The 23,578-nt window shown below is 35.9% G+C and overlaps 1 protein-coding gene across 12 annotated transcripts in view; it reads right to left on the reverse strand.

The window, feature by feature from the left end:
* Window positions 1–998: 998 nt before the first annotated feature.
* Window positions 999–23,578, reverse strand: part of HERC1 (HECT and RLD domain containing E3 ubiquitin protein ligase family member 1) — a 105,288-nt gene continuing 82,708 nt past the window's right edge. For all 12 annotated transcript variants that reach the window (XM_032195046.1, XM_032195055.1, XM_032195053.1 and 9 more), the window contains exons 53-78: window positions 22,251–22,378; window positions 20,812–21,003; window positions 19,824–19,954; window positions 18,741–18,940; window positions 18,077–18,191; window positions 17,407–17,553; window positions 16,785–16,886; window positions 14,146–14,319; window positions 13,540–13,833; window positions 12,724–12,789; window positions 12,510–12,635; window positions 11,720–11,858; window positions 11,088–11,269; window positions 10,247–10,402; window positions 9,684–9,806; window positions 9,002–9,104; window positions 8,175–8,344; window positions 7,142–7,280; window positions 6,778–6,947; window positions 6,215–6,384; window positions 5,866–6,031; window positions 4,536–4,612; window positions 3,864–4,116; window positions 3,464–3,616; window positions 2,282–2,587; window positions 999–1,375 (exon numbers count right to left, since the gene is read on the reverse strand). In XM_032195046.1, the coding sequence (XP_032050937.1) occupies window positions 1,190–1,375; window positions 2,282–2,587; window positions 3,464–3,616; window positions 3,864–4,116; window positions 4,536–4,612; window positions 5,866–6,031; window positions 6,215–6,384; window positions 6,778–6,947; window positions 7,142–7,280; window positions 8,175–8,344; window positions 9,002–9,104; window positions 9,684–9,806; window positions 10,247–10,402; window positions 11,088–11,269; window positions 11,720–11,858; window positions 12,510–12,635; window positions 12,724–12,789; window positions 13,540–13,833; window positions 14,146–14,319; window positions 16,785–16,886; window positions 17,407–17,553; window positions 18,077–18,191; window positions 18,741–18,940; window positions 19,824–19,954; window positions 20,812–21,003; window positions 22,251–22,378 (4,168 nt within the window). In that variant the 3' untranslated portion in view covers window positions 999–1,189. The remainder of the gene's footprint in view (window positions 1,376–2,281; window positions 2,588–3,463; window positions 3,617–3,863; window positions 4,117–4,535; window positions 4,613–5,865; window positions 6,032–6,214; window positions 6,385–6,777; window positions 6,948–7,141; window positions 7,281–8,174; window positions 8,345–9,001; window positions 9,105–9,683; window positions 9,807–10,246; window positions 10,403–11,087; window positions 11,270–11,719; window positions 11,859–12,509; window positions 12,636–12,723; window positions 12,790–13,539; window positions 13,834–14,145; window positions 14,320–16,784; window positions 16,887–17,406; window positions 17,554–18,076; window positions 18,192–18,740; window positions 18,941–19,823; window positions 19,955–20,811; window positions 21,004–22,250; window positions 22,379–23,578) is intronic.

The raw sequence follows: 23,578 nt of genomic DNA on the forward strand, positions 1-23,578 counted from the left end.
CCTGAACATAAAACAGCATTTGCAGTTTGACACAAATTATACTTTAGATATGGAGACTGAAAGGAATTGTCATCAGCACTTCGCTAAGACACAGAATAAAAATTTCTTGGTAATAGTACATCACTGTCCTAACCAAGTATGAATGTTACAGTGTAAGCCAGGCACTGCTGATTATAACACAATTACAGCTGTGACAGAGACCAAACACGTGCAGTTTACTAAAATCAAAGTTGTATACTCAGAACGTATATAAAACCCACAACTTCAACAACTAGCCTGTCACCTTCATTTTAATTTATTTGTACTCTGATTAGGACCAGTTACATCAATTCCTGTATATCAAAGAGGATGGTGTGTTTTTTGGACAAAAAGTTTAAGATTTCCAAGTCAAGATGGCTGTATATTATTCATGTCAGCAATTACTACTCTTGAAAAGAAAAATGTTTAAATGAAAATCAAGAAGGAATCAAGTACAACTTTAACTCATATTGAAGTACAAGGCATAAGCTAATGGTATACCTGAAAAAGCCTCAAAGACATTAGAAAGCAGGGCACGGTCCTACCCATCAGATTACTTGAAGATAAACATTTTAAGATGCTTCAAAAGTCATGTCCTGTCTAAATACCGCAGTACTAGAACTTCCTGAGATAAAATGAAAAAGTATGAAGACTAAGTATACCAATACACAGTTCACAAATGCATACAAGCAAACAATTCTTGAATTCGCTTTATTTTTCTCTGCATAAGGAACCCTGCACAGGCAATTCAAATTAAAACAAAATAAATATGTGAATATTCATGTAAAACTGTCCTTGCTAATGAACAATTATACACAATGTACAACTCTTCATGTTCACTGGGAAGGCTTACAAATGTACTATTCCCAACAAAAATGCACCAAAATGTCTCCATGCAAACTTATCAAAAGTGACCAAAAAAAAGGAGAAAAAAATTACTGATCATACTTTTTTGTTTTCTTTTTTTTTTTTTTTTTTTTTTTTACAATCACAAAAAATAAAAACATCTAATTTTTTGTTACATTTAGAGTAACTAAAATGTGGCCACTGTTTATTAACATCTGTTTTTATGCTCCTAAAACATCTATGGTTACCATAAAATTATGTCAACAACAAATTGGACTCAGGGCGCTAGTCGTAGTAAAAGGAAGATGATTTTGTTCACAGAATGTTAATAATCTGTGTCTGAGCCCTCTGCATTGTCCACATTCCGTGAGAGCATATAATTGTCCATATCTATAGACCTGCAATTATTGATTGCATAGCGCAAACGCTCTGCCATGATTAGTTGACTGGAGTAAGGTGGGAGCCTCAGTTGAAAGAAACAAGTCTGTGAGGTAGGCAAGCTGTCGTAAGGCTGTGGAAACGGATAAAAGGTGGGACACTGTTAAGTTTGTGAATAAAGTAAAAAAAAAATGCAACATATCCATATTTCATTGATCCCTTCTTCCCTGCCTCTATCATTCAGCATTTTCTCATTGTATCTCAATATTTCTTCTAAGAAGCAGACTAGCCTCTCTTGTTTATTATATCACTTGTTTTATCCTGCAGTATGTGCAAAACTACTGCTATATCACCTGCTGTGTGACTTCCTCCATTCACTAATGAAATGCAACTATTTGACCACGCTATTGTTTAGAAGCCCACTGGAAGATACCAAACAACATTCAAATTACATACCATTCAGTGCCTTAACATGAAGCAACCTGAGACACCTCACCAAAGATGACAGTCAAAACACTGTTATCTTATATTTGCCCAAGTTTTTGAGTCATATAGTTCAGACAATATCCTTTCACTGCACAAACCCCAAACACAATGCAAAACGTATGCAACCTGTGCGTAAAGTAATATACTGTAAATTCATTATAGTGGTTTTAGGACTTAGAGCTCATTAGTGGTCATATGTTGCTGCTTAACACAAACTTAAAGGAGTTAAAACTATCGAATGAAGAAAGGAATTGGAACAGAAAATGACTGTGGACAAGTTACAACCGAAGAGGTTTTGTTTCTTGTGCAAGGGCTTGTCTTGACCTCCAATCACAGAACCATAGTAAATATATGAACTGAATTAACACGCAATCCATGCAGTATTCAATGCTCCTGCACAAATAAAATCCTTGGTTTTAATAGCTCAGGGCATATCCTATCCCTGACTTTCTCTGTAAATTTAGTTATGGAAACCTGGCTGCTATTGCCAAAGGACAGATTAAACTAGACAGGAATAATATTAATAATAATAAAAATAAAACCATCATCTTACCCTATCAACCTTCATTATTTGGAATCGCTGAGAGATATCAGCTGTGTTGGCTGGCAATCGAGATCTTCCTGACACAAACCTCATGAAAAGCACTCTCTCCTCATTTGAAAATTCTTCAAGGGTATGCCAGAACCACTGTACTAGCTGATGCTGTTCATCAACTTCTCTGTAACGCACAACTTTCTTCAGAACTTCAACTGATATTTCTGGCATTCCACAGACCATTTGTTCCAACTGCTTAGCAGTCAGAAGAGACAACAAGGGAACTGGAACAATCCAAGACATTCCTTCTCTTACAGCAGCCACCTATTGCCCAAAAAAGAAAAAACATTGTATGTGCAATTGTCCTATTTCTGCCACTTATTGTACCATCCAAATAAATGCAAAGGCCATGTATCTGCTAATGAACAGGGTAAGGAGAGAGAACATCTGCCAAATACAACCTCTCACACATGCATACCCTGCACGGTCAACAACCTCTCAAAATTCTGGTGAATATTACAAGTATTATTAAACAAAGCTACTTTTAAAAGTAATTACACATAAAAGAAAAGATTCTGACGCAATACAGCAGAACTTAAAGTACAGGTTAGTAGCTTATTTTTCTAACACAGGTTAGAATTCTGCATGTATTTATATCTTGAGAAAAAGGAAAAGAATATTCCTAACATCTAATTATCATAGTGCTTTTGCAAACTTCACTATATGAGTGACAAAACACACAGAAATATGCAAATAGGTAATTAATACTCCTCAGAACATTTAATGCTGTATTTGTAGTTTCTTTGCTAAAGCAGATGAGAAAGTTTTCAGTTAAATGAATGTCTGTCCACAATATTTACTTCAGCTAGACTCTATGTTGCTGTCGTGTCTAGTAACAGTGCATACTGCACACAACTGTGATGAAGTTTCTCAAGAATTGACAGTTGCAATGGAACTACTCTAATGAAAAAGAAGTTCTCATTTCCAGTACTCTTTTGTCAAGTGAGCAATTGCTAAGAAAAAATATAACTGACTTAGAAAAACAGCAAAAACATACAACTAAAAAGAACTATAGGAGTTTGTAGGGAAAAAATCCTTTCCAGCTTTTCATATTCCCTTATAAACTGTAATGGAAACTTACACAAATCAAAAATGCTGTTCATGTTAACAATGTGGAGAGGATCACGATGAGATTCTTACCTGACGGTCCATTTCATGAAGTCTGTACTCAATTGCCCTCTCCACATATTCTTTCCTGTTTGAAAAGGTAAGTGGGATACTGTTCCCTCCAGGGATTATGGGAACCATTTTACCATCAGCACTTTGACCAACAAAAGAATCTAAAGGAATCATCTGTTAGGCAAAACAGAAAAACTATGTTTAGTGTAAGTCAATCAAGTGATCTAGGTTCAACATTTTACTATCAGTCACCTAGAAATATATTTAGGTCATGAACTATTCCGAACGCTTATCAAGGCCTTGTTATCCCAATAATGGAAATATTTAATCATACAATAAAATAAATACTGAGATTAAGGTCAATCTGATAACAGTGACCACTTTCAGAATAAACGCAGAAGCTCCAACTTTTGCATCTTACCTCATGGAAATTTTCTTCAGTAATCCCACTGTCTTCAATGTGAAGAATGCTGTTGAGGGTCTGCACATAGAGCAGATCTACCTCCTCCAAATCCTCCAAGATGAGTGGGATACAACAAAGTTGCTTCCAGACCATTGGAGCCAAATGAAGATCTAATGGCTTTTTTGTACGAATAGCTACACCCATGAGAATACCCAAGAATTTAAACTGCATCAGATGTTCATCTAAACATGCTGAAGGGTTAAAGAGAAACCTGGAAGAAAAGACAGTCAAAAGACTATAGTATAATTTCTGTGCTACTTCATTAGAGGCAAAAGAAGTATTTCTAAGCACAGCATTGTAACTGCCAACACAATTATCAGCAAGAGGTGTCCAAATAAGTAGATTAATGTTATTTTTAACTGTTGAAATAAAGGAGGCCAAGATGGGCAAATTTAACCCTGACCACAAATACTGAAATTCTTAATGTTATACTAAATTCTGTATCAGCAATCCAGAAAGTTCACATTTAAACCACACCTTCTCCTTCATGTCAAAGTAACATCACAACCTGAAGGAAAAGAATGTACTAGGGACACTCATGAAGTCTTACCATTTGGTAAAAGGTAGTTAATAGAAGTTGATTTTCACCAACTTACAACTGTCAATAAAAAGAAATCCTGGACAACTTACCTATCCCTATTGTAGCCTACTTCAGCAGTAGCATTTGGAGAAGGAATAAGTAGGTCTACTACTCCAGTTTCCAGTTCCTTAAAAATCAACAACCAAAGAAAAGCATTCTTAGACACAGGTACAAGAAACCTATTACAGAAATATTTTTACATTACAGCATTACAAGACAGAATAGTCTATGACAGTGATTATTACTTCTTAAAAAATCTTTTGCAATACTTAAGAGAAAGCAACAATGGCAGGGCTGGTTTTCCTTAAAAAAATCATGTTTATTTGAAGGCCTGCCTGTATGTCAGACTATAACCATTGTTTTGCTGTGACTACTCTGTGATATATTCCCGGGTACCTGTTCTAGAAATGAACAAAAGCTCTAAGCTATACACCCTACCAAGTGCAGCTTTTTGCATGAAATACCAATGTATCAAATTTTTCAATGAATTATGTTCTGAGCCCTCATTACACCTCACTGTTAATGTAAACTGCCTAGGAAAGAATCTATAAGTTAGGCCTCAAGTCCTTATCTGAATCAACCCTCTCTGGTCTAACAGGTATTAGAAATATCATTAATAAACAGAGTTCTTTAGTTTCTTCCATCCTATATCCTAACCGTAACTCCAATTCCAGCTTCATCACTATCTATGGCTGTTCCCCTGTCCCAGACTAGGCAGGTCTATTAATTATCCTCTTTTGATAGCATTAATTCTTGTTCTTTGGGATATAAGACTCCTGGAAGAGTCAAGGAACAACCACAGTTCTCCAGCCAGTATACTTTTCAATCCTTCTCCTGGCTACAATCATAGTTGTGCCTTAAAAGCAACCAGATCTTAGTCCTAGCCCATAGACCTCAGTTTCCAGATGAAACTGTATAGCAACAATATTCTGGCTACGGTCATAGTAAAAATACTTACTTTCTGCCACTGAACTCCTTTCCAGCACTGAACCCAAGAGGTAACAGATTTTCACATATGTTAGAAACCCCTGACAGAGGTGTAACTGTATTGTAGCATACAATCTTATAGAAAATATTGGCTGGACAGAATGGGGGTTTGCAAAATGCTCCCATAACGTGTAGCAGCTATTGTGGAACTTCAAGCCTATTGGCCTATTTTAACACTAAGTTACAGTGTGGCTTTTTTGCATCTCATTGCCACAATTTGAAGAAGGTTTATTTTTCCTCAGAGACATCCGTAAGTAGACAATTCTAGTACTATGGCAAAGGACTGAAGAATAAGAACTTAACGTGCTGCATAAGGAAATCTGACAAATACAAACAAACACCAGATATAACAAAAGCTCTACCAGGCATTTTGAAGTAATTGGCTTTTCATACCTGACACATTTCTGTAATAGTGTCATCAAACACTCCGCCTGCATCATCGGCTCCTTCTCCAACCAGTTTCACTTTCCAGGCACGGGAAGGTAGGCGAAGGTCTGATGCATTCAGCTTTACCACTTGTCTTGCTATCTGTACAAAAATGGGCTTGCATTTCCGACCTCTTTTGAAAAAGAGAATAAAAAAACACAGCCATACAATGTAACTCATAAAAATGTAAAGGCTAGTGAAGTCACTTGGTCATAATAAAGTTGTATAGAGAGAGCATGGTATACCAGAAGTTCTGGAAAATGTATGAGTATCAGTATTTGTTATCAAATACATTCCCTATAAAAAGAATACTGACCTGGTTGATATTCTTTTTACAGTAATCAGAGGCCCATAGTTTTTTCCCTGAACCATAGTTTTTCCTATAGAGCGTACCATGGGGAGTGTGTACACTCGTGGTGCTAGCAAGGGTCTTAGCTGTCCTTGAACTATTCCCCACGTTCCAGCATTGTAATGAGATGTACTGTTCTGCAATAAAGCGGTAATAGAATAAACATTAATAAAGTTCATTAATTCAATTCTTTAAAGAATAAAAACTTTTATAATTAATCACTAGTACTTCAGTATTTCAAGAAACAGGTTATTACTTCATGTTTATAGCTTTGAGGCTACTAAGTTTTTGGAAACTAAAACATTGACATGTCAGTATTAGCATAAATGAAAATATACAATGGTATTTGAAAATGTCTGGCTTAATCCAGATCCGTATATTTTGTTTATAAAATAAATAAATAAATAAAAACCAAACAAACCAACCCTACAGAACCTACCAATAAGGTCTGTCTTAATCTGGTGAAAAACTTCCTAGTGACATGGCACAACACAACACAGCTAAGCTGTATTTTTCAAATGGAATTTTACCTGGTTATTGGGACTGAGGTTAAGTAATCTCCACGAAGAGTACATGAGGTCAGAAAAATGGTACAGCAGTCTGAGCCTTGCTCTTACTGTATGAATGCTCACTTCTTTCAGTGCCCCATACTGCGGTGGAATGGCATCAGGTAAACCAAGCTGTAAAGGCACTGAAACACCTACCACAGTAAAAGAAAGAATGCATTATTTCATCATAAAGGGTAGCAAAATTCAGAGACTAAGACAATTTGAAAACTTAATAGATGTAAAACAAAACAAATTTGTCCAAATGTTCCAAGGCTCCAGTTGCATTCATCTCTTGGGAAACAAAAAGACTAAATCAAATGACCATACAAACTACCCGGTTTTTTACCTGGAGCTCTTGGTGGAACAGGTGGTGCTGTCCAGGCAGCACTGTGGCAACGTCCTGCTGAAATCTGTCGAATATTTTTTCCTTGCAGGACTGTTATTAGGGTTGGTTCTCTGACATGGTTGGTATGGCCAAGTCCAAGCTGACAATTTGTAACAGATGGAAAAGGCACAAAGAAGAATCAACAACTGTGGAAATACTTCTAAAACACTCTCAGCAAAGATTCAGAGCAAGCAGTAAAGAGTGATACTTATCAACAACATATACTGGGTTAAAATATTTAGCTTTTAATCTTTTATTATGCTATCGTATATCTTTTATTTTGGATAAAATGTTACATCCACACTTAATGGAAGAAGCAAATTTAGGTGGCAAAGCAACCTTAAAACAGCTACAGATTCTTTGCAAGATCTTTTGTACACTGAGAAATTCATCTATGCACAACCTCTCATGCATAGTCAATACAGCTCATGCCTGTTCTGTGCCATTTAAATACCACTTTTGCTGTAGCGTAGAAGCTCCTACAATAGTTTATGAAAACACAATCTGTGTAAAGAGAATGTCTACTGAACCTATTCTGACTTTTTACCTATGGCTTTGAATTTCATTTTCTAAAAGCAGTAACTTTGTATCATAAGAGTATAAAAAATTATTCCTACACCGTATAAACCAAGCTTTTTAAACTGCAAGGAAAAACATAAAATAAATAGGCTTTCAGAACCAAGTTTCTCTCTTTTTTTTTTTTTTTTTTTTTTTTTACACTAATAAGCATTTCTCTTTCAAAAATACAGTGTAAGCATCATTTTAAAAATAAGACATATTTCTTTCAGAAACTATTCTAAACAACTCGCTCAACAAGGATTCTCAAATACTCAATCCTGAAGTATCAGAGCAGCAACTTTGCCCTTCTCTTACAGGAGCCATCTGAGGGACAGGGGAGAGTTTGATTTTCCACCAAAAGGTATACATTACAACGACATCTATAAAGTATAATTAGCCTTATAAAGGTTAGAAATAAACAGGAAATGGTAGATACCTGTCCTTCAGAGTTGCTACCCCATGCATATACATCCCCTGTAGAAGATAAAGCAAGTGTATGCTCTGCTCCTACAGCTATGTCTTCAATAAAGACTCCTGACAGTACTGGAACTTGCTGGGGTCTGTTGTGATTTCGAGCTCGGCCTTCTGGTAAACCTATAAGGCGATCTGAAATTGCAAGGAAATATCCACATATGTAAAGAACATCAAAAAATGAATTTTACTTGCAGGCAAAGTCAGGGAGGGACAAAAAGCAACTCTTTGGTACTCTTAGAACTGGGACTAAATAGAGAAATGTAGTGTACATTTCCTACAAAATCTTACATGTACTCATTAATATTGCCAAAATTGTTATTTTCACTTCAAATCTGAAACAAAACTAAAATTTATTAAAACAAGGCTTCTACATCTAAGCGTATAAATTTCTCAACACACAGGAGTTAACTGACTTAAGAGCAAATATGTTTATTTCAGTGTAGCTGGCAACTTGCCTGTCCAGAATTTTGAACGATTTGTGTAGGTATACGATTTATTTGGCAAAGTGAACATTCAAGTAACCCAATGCATTTGGATGGGTGAAATTTGATGAAGATTAACGAAAACACTCTTCAAAAGCTAAATTATAGTATTTTGAAAGCCAGTTTTTGTGAGATCAAACTAGATACAGCCACAAATCTGTATTTTAGGCCTATGTTAATACTGCATTGCTGTACTTCCAAAATCCACATTAGGTCACTCTTATAAATGCATCTTAGTATTCTTCATTTTCACTTTCAATACACAGAAACATGTAGATGGAAAGATCTAAATACTAGATTGCCCTACCTTGTCCAAAAGTGTATACGTGACCATCTTTTGTCAATGCAACAGAAAACTGGGTTCCACAGGCAACTTTTTTTATTCCAATTCCACACAGAATATCCACTTTCTAAGGGGGTAAATGAGAGGACAAAAAGCTATGATGTTATGAGGGTACAAACAGAAAGCAAATATGAATTACATATGTAACTTCTGCTTCCAAAGATAAAATTTATAATTCCCACAATGCAATGTATACAATACAACATTATTCTAATTAATGCCTGTACATGACTACAAGAAACTGAGACACAGTTTTCTCTTTTTCTTTAAAAGAACTAACATCTTATTCTATGTGCAATGATTCAAAATGCCTTTAATTTATTGGTGATTGGTGGGGCTGGCATCAGAGGAAGCCTGCCAGTGTGGAAACAACCTTCCCCACAAATTCCAAAATAAGGAACCTCTGATTTAAGCTAATTCTATGACTGTCACTATTTGTATTATCTCTGACATAAGGTGAGACTGGTTTACATGAGATGCTTTAGAGTGTCATGCTTAGTATAACATATGATCAGAATTATTTATGCTAGATTTTATTGGAGTAGTATAGCCTCTGGAATTACTAAGTTAAATTCTGAGAACTACACTCTGAACTCTGTGCAATACATTAAGCATTGAAAGAGTAATTTCCCTTGTGAATTCTAACCTGTGGTGACGATTTTGCAGTGGAATTTCCCAAACCAAGTTTACCATAATCTCCATCTCCAAAAGCCCAAACCATTGAGCCATCAGTTGACACAGCTACAGTATGATTGAGTCCACAAGCCACCTGGTTCAAAGAAATATGTTATTACTATAGTTTTTGCCAACTTACTACAAACTTGTACAACCCAAATACCTTCTAAAAAAGAAAAAACACATTTTAGAAAATAACTATCCCTTTAAAGGCACTGAAATTTTTATTGCTTCATATAGTGTTTTGAAGACATTTAGGACCACATTAGTTGTGTTATTTTTTCTAGCTCAATAATTCATACTTAATGCCTACATATTGAAACTTTGCAATGCTTTAAAAAAAAAGTGGGGTAGAGGTTGCAGTATTGCAGAAAGAGGATCAAAAGCCAGGAAAGAAATCTGAAAACAATACACATACTCAAAATCTGCTATTACAATCAAAATAACAGCCAAAATTAAAAAACAGAACACTAAAGTATACTGAGAATATTAGCTTTAAACAAAGATACGATGACAATTTGAAATAAACCATGCCTGTCCAATCTGGTAACCCTCCAGCGCTGTCACTCTTTCTGGAAGTTTCTTATTGGAAGTATTTCCAAGCCCTAATCGACCATAATCACCATTTCCAAATGTAAAAAGTTTGCCATCTGCTGTCACTACAGCTGAGTGTTTGAAGCCACATGACATCTAGAAATAAAATAATTGTAATTTATACATGTAATTTATATTTTCGGGGAAAAATATTACACATATAAATATGTAATACCCTTCTCACACATAGCACATATTTACTTTATAAAGATGTAAAGTACAGATATTGTAGTATTAATGACTCAACATTCTACCTCTTTTTGTTTTCCCTCACAGTAAAGTTAGGAGGAAGACAGGTGGATACCTGTGTACATAAAGGCTTTCAGACAAACCCAGGTATCTTTTTTTGGACTGTTATAAAGCACACTTAGTAAGGAGGAGGACTGGTGACTTACTTTAAAGGTCAAAGACCTGAGAAAGACCGAGAGAAAATGCTAAGTTGTGCCTGTGTTTTGACAGCCATTTGGATCATCCCTTACTTCCAGGCTCTTCCAAATTTTTCGTCTTCTCAAATAACGAGTGTCAAGTAACATCACTAACCACCAGTGAGTTTTGTGATTATAACATTCTTCAAGTGGGAATTATCAACTTGCTTCATAATACTTAGAGAGAAGTTAGAAGTTGCCTGTTTTCATTCAATATCTGAATTCAAATTGGCAAGACTGACAATGGCTTTGGAACATCTCTATCACTATCTGTACTGGTTACCCCAAGCCAGTATTCCTAGCACTAAGTCACAATATCTGCAGTTTATAAGAAGGAATAAGAAATGCTGTGGTACCTGCACCACTTCTTCTCCTTGCAGAGCCTCTATTTGTCTAGGCCTGCGCTGTCGGTCGCTGTTCCCATGTCCCAGTTTGCCATAATCTCCATCACCCCAGCTAAAGACTTCCCCACTTTCTGTTAAAGCCATGGAATGTCCATCAGATCCACAAGAGGTTACCAGCTGTGTTACAACAAAGCCTATTAAAGAAAAGTGAGAAAACAGTGCTTACAGTAAATTATAATGAACTCTTCATATGCATCCACCAAGTGCACCTAGTGGTAGCACATTAAGGCCAGGGAAAGGAAGCAACAATGTATAGTTTTTTCTTATATCAATTATTTTATTTTTATTTTGAAGGAACTCTTCAACTTCTCATGTGCAACCTATGCTTCTGACCTGCTGTTAGTTTTGAAATGAAATGTTGCTATCTTGGGCAAACACTTTTCCTCAAAGCCTTCTGAAAATTAAGGAATTTTAAGATGTCACTACTTAAATCATGAGAAGAAATAAAAAGACTAGTTTATTTGTTCAATTTATTTAATGACTACAATGGTTCGATATCTGTGAAAAGTGTCTAGACAAATAATATTAAATGCCAAAATACTTATTTGTTCTCTATCAATCAAGTAATTTCGAACCAGTCTTACCCTGCAGTGCTGAAATGACTGTTAACACATGAAGATCATCTGAATTTCCTTGTCCCAGTCGTCCATAGCTCCCTTCTCCACAAGCCAAAACTGTGCCATTAGCTTGAATGACAAAAGTACAATTCTGACCACAAACAACCTAGTCAAGAAGAATACACAAATGTGTTATTTTTGTTTTAGATGCAGCAATGTTGTAAGTCCTGTGTTAAAATGTACCATCTTTTTTTTTTTTTGTCAAGACCACAGATTCTGTTACACTACAAATACCTTCATAACAACCCTATTAGCATCATTCATCCCATGTTTAATGGAGTTTTAGCATCTAATCACATCTTAATACATATTATTTCATTGATTCTTGCTACTAGTTTTGGCAAACCTTCTTAAAGAACCATCAAATCATAGAATGGCTTGGGTTGGAGTTGGAAGGGACCATGAAGATCTTCCAGTGAAAGAAATCAGAATATGCTCCTACGTGAGATTTATCTTGACGTTTCCATCCTAAATGTTAATTTTAACCCAGAAAACAAAATGGGCACATGAATTATGCTAGAGCTGTTTGGGTATTTTCAAGTCATGCCCCTATCAAGCAATTTTGCTTTGTCAGATTTCAATGGCTTAATTTGAAATTGTCAAATAATTAAAGACTTCTTTAGTGAAAATACATGTTTGAGGGTAGTTCGCAGTAAATTCAAACAACAAATTGAAGACATTTAGATAGAGATTTTGACAAACAAACAATAATACATGTTATAAATCAATAAAAATAAAAACGTGTTTAAGTGATTACCTGCTGAGCCTGAGAGAATGAAGGTGCTGCTACTGGTATCATGACATTTCTACCAGCTTCTGCTAACTGCCCGTGTCTTCCTGCTCCCCACAGATACACATCACATTTGCCTCCCAAGTGCCAATCCTATTGCATAGCATGAAAGAATGCTTTAGAAAAAGAGTACTTTCAAAAGCTTACCATGTTGAAACAAATAAAATTCAATCTTACTAACCTCTGGCCTTGATGTTGCCCAAGACATTATCTGTTCATCCATACCATTGATCCATTTACTGTTATCCTATGCAACAAAAGGCACAGTTACGACATTCAGTTCAGGAGAGGCACATTATTTAGCTGTTATGCAACGCGTATTTATTTTTTGACTAATAACAATATGCTCATTCAAATCATTCTAAAAAATACAAAAATAAAAATGACTGTATGCAGACTAAAATACTTGAATTTTGTCTATAGACCAAGCTTATTTCCTTACTATGCCGATCTATCAATGGCACAATTATCCATGGCTTGCAATCAAAAAATAAAATAAGACATTGGGATGAAATAATCTTTTCCCTTTTACAGATACTTGTTAGGGTTTTTTGAAGCTTTAAATGCAAACACTGTCTGAAGATATCTTGCTGATAATATTTTCTTAATCTAACATTCTTATTTTGGTTGACATATTGTAACAAGTTATAAAGACAGTTACCTCTGCCAAAATAATTCAGTGTAGGAATGTGCCAGAAAGTTAGTCTGAAATCAGTGTAGTTGAGCTCTAGATTTCTTGCTTTTATCACGTAAGAAAATTACTGTTTTTTTTTTTCCCCTCAATATGCAACTGACTTGCATTCATGACTACACACACAGTGAACAATCTTTACAGTATACTCTGTAATAGTTAATTTAAAAATAAACCTATTGCTGGTGCTTATGTGTATATATAAATATACGTTATAAATATTTACAGTCCAGAGATGTTAACTGCATCATACTATATGCTTAACACTAATATTCTTTGTTCTTAAGGCAGTATAGCACATTTTACCATTAGGAGAGTAAGTTCATCCTCTGGAACAGGCTCAAGGTCTGGAACAGTAAAAGATTCTGGGAACTGTGCTCCCTTGGCCAGGGCTTCAGCAGCTTTTATGGTAGTTGAGAAACACTCTAGCCAGGCCCATTCTGTGGGACTCCAGGCTGAAGGATCAGGGAGGCAGTTCTGGTGATGAGGTGGTACTGGAGGATTGCACAACAGCTGATCTAGATGAAGGCCCACAGCGAGTGATGCCAAGCATTGCATATAAGGACTATGAACAAGCTGGTCTCCACAAACAACATGGGGCTAAAGGTGAGGGGAATGGGAGAGAGAAATCAAACATGCAAAGTTAGGAGTATATATTCATCAATTCAGAAACAGGAGTCCTTCAAAGCTAGTCCTATAGACAAATACTTTCTTCCACACTTAAATTTTTTCTAGGATTTTAAATATTCTCAAACTAAAAGGCTGCTAGTTTTGAGAACACTGAAAGGTAATTGCAAAAAGGACGTAGAAAAGTCTTGGGTTTTCAGTCTTGAAACACTGAAACCAGCAGAGATTCAAACAGTGATCTTAAGTCAGACATGAATTTTAAGTATTCTCATTAACTTTTCTTACCTTTTCATAAGCATACTGTTCCTGAAGCATTATTGGCAAACGTTCCAAGAAAGCTCGCATGCAAGGAGCCATATTTAATCCTAGAACTCCTTGCTGTTTCAGTGCAGTCCTACACGTTGCAAGGACATGATTGGAAGATATCCACTCTGAGGTACAGTTCACTACCAACACATCCTGTATAACAGCAGCCACAAGACACATTAGAAATTTTAAAATCATAGAACAGCATTGTTCAGCTCCACTGATTTATCACCAATTATCTTAGTTTCCAAAGGGGCCAGAAAATACATAAACTTCAGTATTTTTTATGTCTTCTGGTGAATAATCTGCTGGAATCACCATGGAATAGCTCTATCAATATGCCTCTTCCTCACAAGTTAACATCACATTCTTGAGGCAACATTAGGATTATCATTCCAAGGAAGAATGCAAACAGATGTTAATAAGCAGAGTTCATTTCAGTGACTGCTGTTGTAACCTGAATTAAGGATTAGCCTTGCAATATGATCTTCAACATCTGGGCCGAATTCAGAGAAGACTTTCAAAAAATCCCCAAATATTTAGAATCAAATGTACCATGACTCTAATAAAAGAAACTGTAACTTGTGCCATGTTTAACTTTGCTCACAAAAATGTCATCTTTTGGAATAATCAGCTGTGGGGAGTTTCTGTTGTTGTTTTCTGTTTTTTTAATTACTTGAGGAAGTGCAGGACACATGCAGGTTTCTAAATATTGCCACTTATAAAGCTTCTGTTCAGGTACCAGAAGTTCTTGACACAGAAAACATTGAAGTAAATTCTGCTGCTCCTTAAAAAAAATTCTTGAGGCTGGTTGAGACTAAATTAAATCCCTACAGAGTTTTATTTGTTTTGGGAAATGAAACATTTTTTCATGTTGCATAAACAAAAAATTAAGTGTCTTTATCCTATTTTTGTGGCCCATTTACAGCTGCCACCGTTAAACAGAAAAGTTGATATAACCAGTGTGCAGCATCCTTTATAACCCCCAGCTCAGAAGGTTTCCTCCCTCCTCCACCTCCACTGCCCAAAACTCAATGTGGGATACTTCAAAAAAAAAAAAAAATCTTTTTAGGGTCAAGTGATAGTTGAAAGTCAAAGCAACATAGCTTGCAAATATAACAGGGTTAGATAGACTGTCAGTTACAGCCATGGTCTGTTCTGAAAGTAGTAGGACTGGCTTTTTCCTGGGCGAACGGGTGGACGAGAGGTGGTCTGCGCGCGCAGGATCGGTGGAGGGGGATATTGGGAACGCTGGGAAAAATTGGCAGTCAGCTGTTGGCCGTTGAAGAGAGCAGGTCGCTTGTACTGTGAACACCTGTTGAAACGCCTCGTCACGGAGAATCATGGAGCATTTACTGGAGCAGCGATACGCGATCAAATTTTGTGTAAAGCTTGGTAAAACGGGCAAAGAGACTCACGACATGATTAAGGAGGCCTACAGTGATGCTGCCATCAGGTGTTTTTGAGGGGCACAAGCTGTTCCGAGAAGGTAGGGAAAGAGTGGAAGACAACGACCACTCCGGACGCCCTTCGATCAGCAAGACCAACGAAAACGTGTCGCGAGTGAAAAATTTACTGAACTGTGATCGCAGGATGAGTATCAGAATGATTGCTGATGACTTGAGCATTCCTCAAACCCAAGTTTTTGAGATGGTGAAAGAAAACTTAGCCATGAGGAAAGTGTACACGAAGTTTGTGCCGCGAGTGTTGTCAGAGGAGCAAAAGGCCAACCGGAAAGCGATCTGCCAGGATCTTCTTCAGCATGTGAATGAGGAGCCCGACTTTTTGGACAATGTAGTGACCGGTGACGAGACGTGGGTGTTTGAGTAAGACCCGGAGAGTAAGCGGCAGAGCACAAAATGGCACACCCCTGCTTCCCCACGCCCCAAGAAAGCACAAATGAGCAAATCCAAGCTAAAGTCCATGCTCATTTGCTGTTTTGATTGACATAGAGTCATCCACTAAGAGTTTGTACCACCCGGACAAACAGTTAATGCAGTTTTTTACGTGGAAGTCCTCACAAGACTGCGAAAACGCATTGCTCGTGTCCGCCCAGCCATCATCAACAATTGGCTGCTGCACCATTACAATGCGCCGAGCCACACAGCGTTCCGCGTAGTGGAGTATCTTGCCCAGCACAAGGTGGCAACGCTGCCTCAGCCCCCCTACAGCCCTGACTTGGCCCCGTCAGACTTTTTTCTATTCCCAAGAATAAAATCGACGCTCAAGGGGAAGAATCACGCATTGGCAGAAGCGCTTCAAGAGACCGTGACGAGGGAGCTAAACAGCATTCCGGTCCAGGCGTTCCTGGAGGTGTACGAAAACTGGAAAACTCGTTGGCAGCAGTGTGTTGATGCGGAAGGCTGCTACTTTAAAAAATTCTAATTGTTTGTTCTATTCTCATGAATAAATTTTTTTTAAAAAAGTGAGTCCTACTACTTTCAGAACAGATCATGCAGCTTTGTAAACAAATATCTTTGGATAACGTAAGCCAATAAACAGAGATTGGACCTGCCTGCATACTTCTTTAAAAAAAAAAAAAATAAAAGATTTTATTTCAATAAGATAATTCTAAATAATACAAAAATTTAAAAGATTACTTTAACACACAGTATCACCTTTGATCTGTTAGAACACGCAGCTACTCCAACTTCAGGTATCCATACTGCAGTCTGAATAGCTCCAGAACCTATTACAACACTCTGTAATACTGAACCATCCTAAGGAAAGAAGTGTTTTGTGTCAGTGTGTATACAGCTACTTTTCTACTTAAATACAAAGTATATTACTTAGGGATGATATACTCCCATGCTGTTCAATAATTTATTAAAAAATGAAATGTCTATACTAAAAGCAAAAATCCATCTAGCAATTTTATCATACAAAGGACATAACATAACAAAGGGTTTAGAAGTGTTTAATACTAAACATTGTCTGATTCTTGGACAAGTTCTTGTAGTAAATTGTTCTTGTAGTAACAAGAGTTGCTGCTTCTGCAAGGCCTAACATGACCAAGACTAAAGAGTGAATTAGTAGAACCCTAAAATACAAAGTACTTGAATGTTAAGTATAATTTCAATTTATCTTTTACTAAGTATAACATCATACCATTATTTTACACTACACTTCCTCTCATTTGTAACATACTGGGGGAAAACAAAAAAAAAGAAGTCTGATTACTTGACCATTTGAGATACTTACACTAAAAAAATACTCATGCCAGCTCTAAGATAATCTTACCCGTAAAGACCAAATATTCATGAGACCTCCAAGTCCACCAGATACTAATGCCAGTCCATCAGGACTGAATGCAACAGTCCGAACAGGAGTAATATGGCCTCTCAGCTGAAATACACACTTGACTTCTACTGGTTTTCTGTATCCATCCTGCAAATTATTTCATAGTTATGGAACAATGAATTTGTTACAGAAAAAGGAATAGCATTATATAACTTCTATATCCTGTAATAAACACTGATAATTTGTAGAGATGTAGTAATTTACACAGGATAATAAAGTCCAAAATTATAAATATCTTTGTCATGTTATCATCTTTTCTCCCTGTACAAAATGACATCAACATTAAAGATTGCATTACAATTTAATTTTATATTGGTTAAATTTATTGTGACTTAATTTTATCTAGAAAGAATTTAAAACACTTAGTGAATTTTGGTATAAATTTAACAACTTTAAAAAATTGAAACAGTTCAAAATACACTCTTTAGCTAAATAAAATTCACTTAAACCTGTGATTTTTCATTTCCTGTTCTGAAAATACCTACAAATGTTATATATTTAGCAAACATGTTCTCTTAGTAAATTTGAGATTTGAGTAATTTGTTCACATTTCCCTCCTCCCCAGTTTCAGAACAAGCAAAGGAAATTTCTTAAACACTACTTCTTCTACCTTGGCACTTGTTTCTTGGTCCCACCACCCTTCTGAGTATGTTGAGCTGGACTGCAATGTGGTTACTATGTCCTGGGGAACAGTCCAGACACACACCAAACCATTGTGGCATCCTCTGAAGGTAGTCAGGTTAAATCAGAAAAAAAAAAAGTAAAGGTATTAATATAAAGTATTAACTAACAAAACATCCTGAAAAAATCAGTTGGCACCACCTTTCTATAACACTATATTGATCACATAGATCATCTAAAGTGGAAAGGAATGTTAACCATGGATAAATACGTTCCTCCTATTCCACTCCCTAAACTCCCAACCCTCATCCCAATGCTTTTCAATTTTTTACTAACACCGTAATCTCAAAAAAAAAAGAAAAATATATTTGCAGGAAAACAACAAATTTCAAGCACAGGTTCACCATGCACAGGTCTTATGACATAGAGAAAACAGTAAACATGACCAGACCCACACTTTCCATTTAAATGTGGGTGCTTTATAGATCTCATTAAAAATGGCTTACTGAGTAAACATTATTTGAAAAAACACAGAACTTATGTTTGTTTTAGACATTAATGACCAGCAGAATTAAAAAAAAAAGAAAGATACTACTACTAGTAAAAGAACACCCAACTGCAAAAGAGCTAAAACAAACAAAAAAATTACATACGTAGCTAGTAAAAGCTGTAACTTGGGTCCTTTCCCTGGAAGAGCACACCAGGCAATGCCATTCACAAGAGCTGGATGGGGCAGTGAATGCAGACGTCTCCAAGACCCTCCCATATATCCCCAGAGTTTCACTGTTTCTTCTTTGGCACATGTCAGGAGAATCTTACCAGTTGGATCCCACTTCATACTAACAATCATATCCTATTAGATTTTTAAAAATTGAATGTTAGTGTGAAGTAACACAGTAAGAACAGAGGAAATTTAATTGCCAGAGCTAATGCAACGTTTAATTACTAATAACAAAGAACATTTTATTCTCACATCATAACAAGTAAAAATAATATGAATGATACTTTTCAGAACGCTCACTTTTTATATTTTTTAATTTCAGCCTTAAAGGTATTGGCTTCATAAGCCTATTAGGCAATGGGACTGATGACATACTGAGCCTAACCAATGTAGGAAAGAAGAGCCCATACTGGAAAAGCCAAGTATAGTTTTATCGCCACAGCTTGCTCACTTCTGTGACTACCACACTTCAAATATTTAAGACAAATTCATGGAAGCACTTAAGAGGTTTTTAATAAACTTTCCTTTAGGAAATTCTCTTATTAATCTAATTAACTCATTAGTCAAATTATTCATGACTTATATACACCAAAGCAAAAGATCAAAACCTTTACAGCTGCATATTTAGAAAAATATCTTTTGCTTTGCACAGTAACTTAAGCTTTACAAAAACATGGGGCCTGACCAAAATTAATATTTTTAATATTTGTTAAGTGCTTTTACGAATGAAGTCTTTTTAAATCCAGATGCCCATAATACATACCCATTGCTGTATGCCCATACACTTCACAATCTCCAATAGCAAAAAAGGCTGTAATTCTTTTTTCTTTTTTTTTTTTTTTTTTTTTTTAAATTTGGTATACTCTTCCTCTTAACTGTATTGTATTTAGTATGTCAGAAATAGACATTATAAATATATGCTTGATTTTATAATTAATTTCCAAATACAGAAAACAACTTAAACAGACTGTTACCTGCAGAAATTATAGATTAGTTTTAAAATGAGTAACTCTACCTTGTGTGCGTCAACTAGAACAATTTCTCCTTTTTCAAGTGGTTCCTTTGTTCCTATCAGCAACTTTCCATCTGAATAACCAACTGCAAATGGTCTGTCTTCACTGAACCAGGCAAGGCATGTGACGGAAACTATGTAAACAGGTAACACAAAACTTAATTAATTACTCCTGCCAAAAGGTGTGCAAGTGTAATTGCCTAAAATATTAAGTGCATGAAAACTTGCCCTCCCCACCAAGGTTACCTGACATACTTTTTGTCTGAGAATTTTCTTGAATTTGTATAGTAAAGAGAGAAGCAAGTGCCCCTGTAATCACAGATGTTGAGATCCCGGTTAGATTTTTTTTCCACTCTTCTTTGTTACAATAACTGGATTTACATTCCTGACATGGTGAAAATTATCTATGCTAAGGAAAAGAAAAAAGTAGACGAAATCCTATACATGTGTCTGAAATTGGAATGCTTCTAAGAAAACTACTGAAAGCCACTTCAGCCTTTGTTAGTACCTTGATAGCAACTCACTCGATTCTGCCAAAAAAAAAATCACATTTCTTAGAGAAACAATACGCAAAACCACAAAACACTACCTAAGATGTGCTATTTGATGTCCCCTGGGACTGGAACTATAAAAGAAAAATAGCAGTAATTATGGAATTCAGATGATACTGTCTACCTGCCTTTTTTAGAGAGAGCAGACACTGCAGAGAATCTATATTAATTTATTTTTTTATGACGACAAGGAATGTCACGATTTGACTAGGCCACTATAAACTGTTGGTCTTTGCTGTAAAAGGAACCTAGGTGCAGACAGATTCCACACTTTCTTGCTCCCATGAACACAAGTGAATGATGCTTGTGAGCAAAGTATCAGAAGTTGCATCCCCATGAACAATAATAAAAATAGGGATTATATACTTGTTAAAATATTTAAGGGGGTGGGGGGGATTTTTAATGTTAAGCTCTGTTTAAATATTAAAATAGTCACCTACCATCCTTTCTGTAGCAGTGTTCCAATTCTATCCGGTGCATGGTTGAAATATCCACAACTTCAATAAGTCCAAGAGACCCATCCATACGACCAATTAATAGCAATTCTCCTTTCCATGCTGCAGCTGGCCCTTCTTCTGGCCAAGCTAATGCAGATACCCAGTGAGGCTGAAGATCTAATAATCCTTTTCCTCCTAGGAACCCAAAAAAAACTTTTAAACTGCTTCATCTTCATAAAGAAAATAATGCAACAGAAATACTTTCCATGGGAAAATATCAAAAGACCCTATTGACAGCTAGGACATGCTACAAATTCACATAGATTACAAGACCATGAAGCAGTGGACCACTAATCTCCACAGACTCAAAATCTAGCTAACAAATCTAAATTTTCAGTCAAGTTAAGTAGTTTCATTAAAGGAGGAAGCTAAATTCTTCAGTACTCATACAATTTATACTTTTCCTGTGGACTGCTTATTAACATGGACTGCGGCAGCAGTGATTTTCCTAAGTGCAGAACTGCAGAATAATGTTTCTTCAGAGATTAAAAGCAACACAGTGACTAACATTCTTCCTCTCACGGGAGTTCTGAAGGTATTATTCTGAACTGGTTAAATGCAGCAAAAATTACAGGAAGGATGTAAGAGAATCCATTTAGAGACACTTGCAAACTGAATTGAGGAATTAGGAACGACCTTTCTGAATCAGGCTCAGTCCTCCCTATCACAATGCAACCTTAAAAATTTATCTAATACATTTTAAAGTATTTCTTTCTCAGTCATTATCCCTCCTTATAAACTATTTGATATCACAATCTTTTTAACACCAGAAACATTCTTGAAGTTATTCACGGACTACTTCCATTTCTTCTAGTGGTAACCCTATTCATTTTTGCTTAGACAGTTGCTTTTGCTCTCTGGGCTTTTAGCGGTTACCTTCCTACTGTATTGATTTATAATCTTATTCCTCTGAGACTCTTTTGTTCAGCTACATAAACCGAGCTTAGTCATTGTGCTCTCAGCAGGTTTTCCATCTCTTCCACTGTAACCCATCCCTGCATCTGTTTCAGCCAATTTTGGCATTCTCTGTGCCTTTTGTAGAAAACTAAGTCTTGTGGACTATGGGAAGATACCATATTTGCAAACAAAACACCAAGAGTGACCAAGCTTCAAACCTAAACATCACATACAACAAGAATTCATATCTGGTGCTCAGTTTTCTACTGAATTAATTATAAAGCATGCATCAATTTGTGGTTAGTGCCTTCCTCTAACTGAACAGGTTGAGAAGATATTATGGAAGATGGCAGGTATTTAAATTGGAAAGCACACACAAATAGTTAGGTAAACAAAGACTCAACGCTATAGCAGCTTCCCTAGAAATACATTTTATGGTAGTTAGTTTATGGTGAACTTAACGTTCACCGGTAGTTAGAGCATACCATTGACTTGCCATATGTTCACCATCTTTTCCGTAGCTCCAGCCAGATACTTGCCACTGATGCTCCAACAGACAAGAGACAAACTAAGGTCACTGGGTGACCCCAGACTTTCTTCAGAATCACCTTCTCTGTAACAGGATAAAATAAAGTAATTGAAAAAGGGCATTTCCTTTAAGCAGAGTAGATTATGATTATTGTATTGCATGCTGATTATTAAGAATTTGACCTCATCTGCAGAGGGTCCATGTAACTAAAGAGTTTAGGTGACTAAAAATTCTAGATAATATGAAAGCTATGCTCATTTCTAAAAGAAAGCTACCCTAATTTCTAAGAAATATATCTAAATTATTATACTTATTATAATATTAATATATAAATAGTCATAATAATATTATGACTATTAATTATAATTGATTGATGATCATGATTAATAATTATAATTAATAATTAATTGTATAATTATTGTGATAAGCTATGCCAATTGCTAGAAATTCTTTTTAATGATAAGCTACACTAACTGATTAAGATTCTAGATAACAATAAGATGCACTGATTGCTATAAATTTTATGTGATGATAAAGCTCTAATAATAACCACAACCCTGTGGCCAGTCCTCATTCTATCCAGGATCCCTAAAAGAACCTGCCTCTCCCTGTAGCACTGGGTGACACCTACTCATATCTCAAATTTAACATCTTTGGTGAGGACAAAGCTTTCCAGGAAGTCATGAAATGAAACAGAATAGGCTGAACAAAAGAAAGAAAAGATGTGCATCTTGCTCTCAGTTCTAGCCTAAACTCTTCCTCCTGTTAAAACAAAAATTCTACTTTAAAGCTTGCTTGACTAACTGTAACAGAACCTCTGTTATGTTTTATTTCCCCTAACAACATACAGGACAGGTGAAGTTTTACTTATTTTAGTTACAAGAAAATGAAGGTTTTAAGTCAGGATACTTATTACAGACCAAATACTGCATCACCCCTGCACTTTTGGTGATGCAGCAAGAGTATGCTAGTGTCTTCTTGCTCAAGCAGGTGACAGTTCGTTTGTGAATACAACAGGCAATGTGATTTTTTTTAACTATTATAAATAACATTAACACATTAACATAACATATGGAACATATTAACATAAAAAAGTAACAGAACAGATAGTAATATTGTATCATAGAATAGTCATCTAGTAACATTTAAACAATACTCCTCCAAACTCAAAAAAAAAAAAAAAAAAAAAAAAAAAAAGCATCCTCACAAAGAGGAGATAATTCTATCACAAAGAAGGGATAATGCCTTTTCTTATGATCATCTCTAGGGGCTAAAAAACAAAAG

This window comes from Aythya fuligula, chromosome 11 (assembly GCF_009819795.1).
Source record: "Aythya fuligula isolate bAytFul2 chromosome 11, bAytFul2.pri, whole genome shotgun sequence".
In the NCBI taxonomy this organism is placed as follows: domain Eukaryota; kingdom Metazoa; phylum Chordata; class Aves; order Anseriformes; family Anatidae; genus Aythya; species Aythya fuligula.